Genomic DNA, 7917 nt, shown 5'->3' on the forward strand with positions numbered 1-7917 from the left:
ATCGATGAACCGGAACCGGAAAATACTGAATATCTGGTGACACTGAGACGTTTGATGTTCCCCGGGTTTAGTCGTCCTCCAGCGGTAAAAATGTCTTCGCCGGCTAAGCGTCACGCTTTTAAAACCTTCTGGCAGCTGTCAGATTGTGCTGTGAGACAGCACAAGTGGAAAGTTACGAAGACGTTGTGAGTCGAAGTCTTTTGATGGAAATCTCTTGTTCTCGCTCGATAAAACGAGACACAAGGTCACCTTCACTAAACAGCCGGACCCGCCTGCTCTCACCGCCGGAGACGGACGCTGTTTTCCGGGAGGCGGAGCGCCGAAGAGTCGGTAGGAGGACCGGCCGGGTCGCCGCGACTTTTATCCATATAAGTTTGGCGACTTTTTCCATATTTGTTTGGTGACTGTTACTGTCTGATCTTATTACTGTGGGCTGAAGCGCTGGAGGTTTTGTATGGATTTTGAAAGCTTATCGTTAGCCAAGATAGGAAGGATCTGTTTTGTTGTCATACTGTGAATGTTGACACTTCAGTGAGGACACGCCCTGAATCGCCTTGCCATGGATTTGGTACCAAATTAAAGGGAAAGTTGTGTTTTTTTAATGGAAAAACTTTGAAACAATTTGACCATATGGCCTTAGTGTGGTACATTCCAAAAAAAATATGGCAGTTAAATCACACTTGATACCATCTTTTTAAAGAAGAATTTGAAAATGTAAATGACAGTTGTCAGGGCATAAAACCAATGATCTGTTGATCTTTACAAATCAAGACTCGATAGTCTAACAGTGGCATAGCTGTCAGTGCTGAAAAAAAAATGTTTAAATCGAATCGAATCGTGACCTTAAAACTGAAAGTCAAATTGAATCGTGGATTTGGAGAACCGTGACACCCCTACTATATACATATATACATATATAATATACATATACAGTATATACATATACCAGAACACAGGTACACACTATATACATATATACATACAGTACATACATATAATATACATATATATGTACACCAGAACACAGGTACACACACTATATACCAGGGCAGGAGAGTGGCCGTAACGCCCCTTCTAACATGAACTATCCACACGGCCAGGTTGGCATGCCCTGTTCTGAACTGGCCGTTGTGCCTTTAAAAGGAAGTTGTGGATTTCCTCATTTAAAGCTACATGCGACGCAGCAAATAAACAAACTCACGTTTCCCAGAGTCTCCGTCATCACGCTGGACATCAACAGTAGCGCGAGATTTCTCCCACTCCCGCAAATATATGTGTAACATTAACGTAAACATTAACAGCTAATTATTAATTAAACTGAGAGGGACAGAGAGAAGCCATCGCTAACTGCTAAGCTATCGCTAACTGCTAAGCTAAGTAACTAGCAGATCTGAAAAGCATGTAAACAACTGTGGGATTTGTGAGAAAGTCGCTAAAAGAAGGAGAGAGCTATGAGTGCTTGAGCAGAACTAGTGTAAGTTTAAATGTACAGTGCTGTAATGAAGAATATAGCAAAATTAACCGGGTTGAGAGCAGCAAAAACGCTATCAGTAGCAGTAGCCTGCTTATGAGGCGTTTAGGGAACATCGGTAAATTGTAGCGTCTACCGATAGTCTGCATGAGGCGTTTAGGGGACATCTGTAATTTGTAGCTACAGAAAATAACCTGGGTTACACTTACGTTATCGTGTGTTACTGGACATGTAACTAACTTTGCAGTCTGAGCCATCTTACATATGTGCTGTATCACACTGCAGCACTTCAGTTTTCTATTAGGATATTTATTTTGTTGAGGAAAAAGGACTGAATAAAGGATTTTAATAACCATTGGTTTTGGCCTTGGTGCCCTACATTTTGGCCGCGATGTCCCAATAAATTTGTATTCAAAGGCCAAAGTGGCCTTGCCCTAAAAATGACTTAATTCCAGGCCTGATATACATATATACATATATAATATACATATATACATATATACATATATACATATATAATATACATATATACATATACCAGCACACAGGTACACACAGTATATCTCTGTCTCTATTTGAGCTGTCAGTTTCACCTAAAAATCAAATTCAACTATTTATTGACTGAAATGAGTCAAATGAGTTGCCAGTGACACCAGCAGCAGGTTACTGGTGTTACTGGTGTTAACTGACACTGGTGTTAACTGACACTGGTGTTAACTGACACTGGTGTTAACTGACACTGGTGTTAACTGACACTGGTATTAACTGACACTGGTGTTAACTGACACTGTTAACACTCGGTCTGTCTCCCCCCAGTCCTCCCAGTTCGGAGGTGTGTGTGTCGGAGGTGTGTGTCGGTCCCAGGAGGTCGGGCGGCGGGGAGCGGCGTCAGCTGGTGACCTGCATCCTGTGTCAGGAGGAGCAGGAGGTCAGAGGTCACGGCAGGGCCATGGTGCTGGCCGCCTTCGTCCAGAGGTCCACAGTCCTGTCCAAGAACCGCAGCCGTGCCCCCCCCGACCCCGGTCAGGATCAATACGTCTATAAGTCTGATTAGCTGTAATATGCTGATGTTTATTAGTACTGATCAATACTACAGTAATAAGTTGGTTGATTAGTTGTAATATATTAATGTTTATTGGTGATGATAACCCTATGTCTGTATTGCTGATGAGTATTGATCCATTTGTGTGTGTGTGTGTGTGTTTCAGAACGTCACGACCCTCTGTTCATGCATCCTGACCTGGCGTTCGGCACACACACTGCGAGCTGTGGACACATCATGCACGCCACCTGCTGGCAGAGGTACGACACTGCAGCTCAAACACACTGCTAACTCCTTAAACCAGTGGTGACCAACCAGTCTGGCCATGGACCATGGAGGTCCACCAGTCCAAGCATGGAGGTCCACCAGTCCAAGCATGGAGGTCCACCAGTCCAAGCATGGAGGTCCACCAGTCCAAGCATGGAGGTCCACCAGTCCAAGCATGGAGGTCCACCAGTCCAACCATGGAGGTCCACCAGTCCAACCATGGAGGTCCACCAGTCCAACCATGGAGGTCCACCAGTCCGGCCGTGGACACAACCATGTCTCTCATTGCATTCTGGTCTCTCTCCTGCTCCTGCAGTGCATTCTGGTCTCTCTGCTGCTCCTGTGGTGGAGAAACTGGTCTCTCTCCTGCTCCTGTGGTGGAGAAACTGGTCTCTCTCCTGCTCCTGCAGTGCATTCTGGTCTCTCTCCTGCTCCTGCAGTGCATTCTGGTCTCTCTCCTGCTCCTGTGGTGGAGAAACTGGTCTCTCTCCTCTTCTACGATGGATTTCTCCCTGTATGATTGTTGAACGTCTCTCGGTGCAAAATGGCGGCTCTAGAAAGAAGCCCTCGCTCTTTGATTCTGAGGGACTGACACCAAAACCTGACGTTTACCGCTGATGTTTTACATCCTGAAACATTTTCTCATATCAAACTGGAAATATCTGGAGGTGACGTCACCTCGTCTACGATTGGCCGGTTATCCACCAAGAAGAGAGACACAACTAACTGCTAAGTTTTTAACATCACCAGTAGCTGTTTTTAAGGAGTTAAACTTTAGAGTTTTCCTTTAACAAACCTTCAGCCAAAGAGGAGCTAGTCAGTGGAACAAGCTGCTGTAGTGATGACGGCCTCTTGGTCCTCCTGGTCTTCATGGTGATATTGATACAGGCAGGAGTCGATCTGATCGATTAGTACACAGTCAGTGATGTTAGTCTCTCTCTGTACTGACCATGTGATCTATGGTCTATAGTGGTCAGTAATGTACATGACAGATGAATGACAGACAGATGAATGACAGACAGATGAACGACAGACAGATGAACGACAGACAGATGAACGACAGACAGATGAACAGATGAACGACAGACAGATGAATGACAGACAGATGAACGACAGACAGATGAACGACAGACAGATGAACGACAGACAGATGAACGACAGACAGATGAACGACAGACATGGCTCCTGCATGGCTCCATGTGCCTGATAGATGATGTCACCATTGAAGCTTGGAGCTGAATGTCCTTGTAGCAGAAACATCCTGAAACCAGGTCAACTCTGGTCCGCTAACAAGACCACAGTGTAAGAACCTTATATAAATCCACAGAGGTGGACTCTTGGACCTCATTGTACTTCCTTGGACTTCCTTGAACCTCCTTGGACCCTGGGTGGGCTCTTGGACCTCCTTGAACCAGAGTGGACCTTTGGACCTCCTTGGACCCTGGGTGGACTCTTGGACCTCCTTGAACCAGAGTGGACCTTTGGACCTCCTTGGACCCTGGGTGGACTCTTGGACCTCCTTGGACTTCCTTGAACCTCCTTGAACCAGAGTGGACCTTTGGACCTCCCTGGACCCTGGTTCCCTGGACCTTCTGGCCACAGTAGACGGACTGTCTACAACTGGTTTTATTGGAAATGTTAGGCTGCTGTCTGTGGAGCCGAGGGATGAAAGTGTTTTGTCCTCACATTGTTAGAAACACCTGGCAAGAGAAATACAACTACAGTGTGTGTGTGTGTGTGTGTGTGTGTGTGTGTGTGTGTGTGCAGGTACTTCGAGGCGGTCCAGCTGAAGGAACAGCGGCGGCAGCAGCGTCTCCGGGTCCACACCAGCTACGATGTGGAGAACGGAGAGTTCCTCTGTCCGCTCTGCGAGTGTCTCAGCAACACTGTTATCCCACTGCTGCCACACACACACACACACTCACACAGGTACACACACACACTCACACAGGTATACACACACACACACTCACACAGGTATACACACACACACACACTCACACAGGTACACACACACACACTCACACAGGTATACACACACACACTCACACAGGTACACACACACACTCACACAGGTACACACACTCACACACACACTCACACACACAGTGAGGGAACAGGACTGTCCAGACTGTCTCACATCCCATAATTTCTACTGACTGAAGAGACACAATAAGACACTTTAACAATATTTAACATAATGTTCAGTAATTCAGACTCATAGCACTCATTTAAATCTGTGATGTTTTCTTTTATTAGATTTTTAAAGGTTGTTGTTGTTGTTGTTGTTATCTGAATGCCGTCCATCTTGTCTCTCCAGTGTCAATCATCCAAGTCTGGAGTCTTGGTTGAAGACGACCAATCAGCAGATAGCAGCTCTACACTCCGCCCACAGGAAACACTCTGACAGTCAGTCCGCCTCCTCTTCCTGATTCAACCACCTGTCAATCATTTAGAGGGCGGGACCTGTCAATCATTTAGAGGGAGGGACCTGTCAGTCATTTAGAGGGAGGGACCTGTCAATCATTTAGAGGGAGGGACCTGTCAGTCATTTAGAGGGAGGGACCTGTCAATCATTTAGAGGGAGGGACCTGTCAGTCATTTAGAGGGAGGGACCTGTCAGTCATTTAGAGGGAGGGACCTGTCAATCATTTAGAGGGAGGGACCTGTCAATCATTTAGAGGGAGGGACCTGTCAATCATTTAGAGGGAGCGACCTGTCAATCATTTAGAGCAGGGGTCTCAAACTCAATTTACCTGGGGGCCGCTGGAGGCAGAGTCTGGGTGAGGCTGGGCCGCATCAGGTATTCCACAAGAAAAGCTTTGTTAAAAAAATTCCAATCTTCTCAAATGTCTTTATTTTTATTTTTTAACACAAAATAAGATTTAAACGTCTTTATTAACAGTTCTTTAACCTCAATGGGTTCTTCTGAATATGAATTGTCCTGAACATGAATGGAACATTGAAGAACATGAACTGTTCTTCTGAACATGGCTTCTCTTGCCTACTCCTTGCTGCTAGAGACCTGGCAGTAGTCATAGAAACAAAAAAAACAAATGACATCATATAGAAATATATGTAGTGTTCATCGTGTGAGGCAATGCAAATAGCGCGATGCAAATAAAAAATAATGACCCACAAATAACGGTGCGACCCTATAATTGGTCCGGGTTACCGGGGACTGTTATCGCCGACGGACAGGTGTCGCTATGTGACTGCAGACTACATTAGGCTACATTGAGTTCCTTACTTTTCTTTTATCCCGCCGCGTACGCATCACTTTGATTTATTTTGTCAGAGAGAGACAATATAATGTACGTATAATGTCCCGCTGGGCAGCAACTTTAAAATCTTTTTTTTGGAAGTGTTGTGAACGCAGCGCGCTGGGACGAATGTCCGCGTGTGCCCAATAGAAACGAGGCAGCCAGCCAGGCACGGAAGAAAACTCTCCATGGCAACGCGGCTGTAACTTTCACTCATTGAGAAATGTTTCTCTGCTTGCATCAAGCCCGGTCGATGTCCCACCCCCGAGAGCCATATACCCCACCGTGATTGGTAGGTTCGTTCAGCTCCGCACACAATGCTGTAAAGTGCCATCCATATAAAACTCGCGGGCCGCACTAACATTAAACTTTCATATTAAGGTGGGGGCCACAAAATATCGTCTCGCGGGCCGCAATTGGCCCGCGGGCCGCGAGTTTGAGACCCATGATTTAGAGGGAGGGAGCTGTCAATCAAAAGCCTTCAGTAGCATTGCAGTGGTTCTTAACTGTGTGTGTGTCTGTGTGTGTCTGTGTGTGTCTGTGTGTGTTTGTGTGTCTGTGTGTGTCTGTGTGTGTGTGTGTGTGTGTGTGTGTGTGTAGCAGCAGCAGCAGAAGACAGGGAGGACTTTCCTGCACCAGAGGGTTTCAGAGTGGACTTCACTCCACTGTGAGTCAGCAGCTTCCATCAGTTTCTATTGATCTGCTCACAGCTATCAGATATCCATGGGATGTGATCAATATTCTATATACGCTACTATGTCCAGCGTGCTCAATATATGAATATGATATACGACTTCAGAGTGTCGGTGTGATGTCAGAGTGTCGGTGGTGATGTCGCTGTGATGTCACTGTGTGCAGGAACCCGTTCTCCAGCAGCATCAGAGAGATGATCACCACCTTCAGCACGTCGACCTACAAGGTCGGCCTGAAGCTGAACCCTAACGAGCAGGACCCCAGGGTGCCGCTGGTGACCTGGGCCAGCTGTGCTTACACCATCCAGGCTATAGGTACACACACACACACACACACACACACACACACATCCATTCACCCTAAAGGTCAAAGGTCATCCTGACGGTCTGTTTGTGTGCAGAGCGCCTGCTGGTGGACGAGGAGAAGCCGCTGTTTGGAAGTTTACCCTGCAGAACAGGTAACTGCACTCTGAGCACAGACGGTCTGTACAGAACCACAGGATGGTTCTCCAGGCTTGTTCCATGGCAGAACCCATTCAGAATGAAAGAACCCTTTAAGAACGTATTTTGTTTTAAACAATTGGTTGGATGTAATACAACAGAAATGTGTTAGGAGTGTATTAACTGTACTGTGTGTGTGTGTGTGTGTGTGTGTGTGTGTGTGTCAGGATGACTGTCTCAGCTCTCTGGCCAGGTTCGGTTCTGCCTGCTGGACTGCAGCTCCACTCACCACAGTACACACACACTTCATCAGACTGCTAGCAGGTACACACACACACTCTCACACACAGACACACACACACGCTCACACACTCACACACAGACGGGCAACAAAACAAGTTGTGATTGTGTGTGTGTGTGTGTGTGTGCAGCTCTGGTTCCAGACCCCCAGGTAGAAAACACTCCATGTATCCTGGATGTCGACATGTTCCACCTGCTGGTGAGTTTAACCACTTTATCACTTTGTTTATTCAGTTTACATTCAGTTTACATTCAGTTTACATTATTTATTCAGTTTACATTAAGTTTACATTATTTATTCAGTTTACATTCAGTTTACATTATTTATTCAGTTTACATTCAGTTTACATTATTTATTCAGTTTACATTATTTATTCAGTTTACATTCAGTTTACATTCAGAGTAGATGATTTTGTGTTTTTCTGACAACATGAACGATAC

At 45.8% G+C, this 7917-nt stretch overlaps 1 protein-coding gene across 1 annotated transcript in view; it reads left to right on the top strand.

The window, feature by feature from the left end:
- Positions 1-7917, top strand: part of ubr2 (ubiquitin protein ligase E3 component n-recognin 2) — a 55839-nt gene that overhangs the window by 35940 nt on the left and 11982 nt on the right. The window contains exons 30-38 of the mRNA XM_078288659.1: positions 2288-2493; positions 2680-2773; positions 4548-4709; positions 5101-5189; positions 6644-6710; positions 6902-7050; positions 7137-7189; positions 7401-7500; positions 7608-7671. Of these exons, the coding sequence (XP_078144785.1) occupies positions 2288-2493; positions 2680-2773; positions 4548-4709; positions 5101-5189; positions 6644-6710; positions 6902-7050; positions 7137-7189; positions 7401-7500; positions 7608-7671 (984 nt within the window). The remainder of the gene's footprint in view (positions 1-2287; positions 2494-2679; positions 2774-4547; positions 4710-5100; positions 5190-6643; positions 6711-6901; positions 7051-7136; positions 7190-7400; positions 7501-7607; positions 7672-7917) is intronic.

Source organism: Centroberyx gerrardi, chromosome 15 (genome assembly GCF_048128805.1).
Source record: "Centroberyx gerrardi isolate f3 chromosome 15, fCenGer3.hap1.cur.20231027, whole genome shotgun sequence".
Taxonomy (NCBI): Eukaryota; Metazoa; Chordata; class Actinopteri; order Beryciformes; family Berycidae; genus Centroberyx; species Centroberyx gerrardi.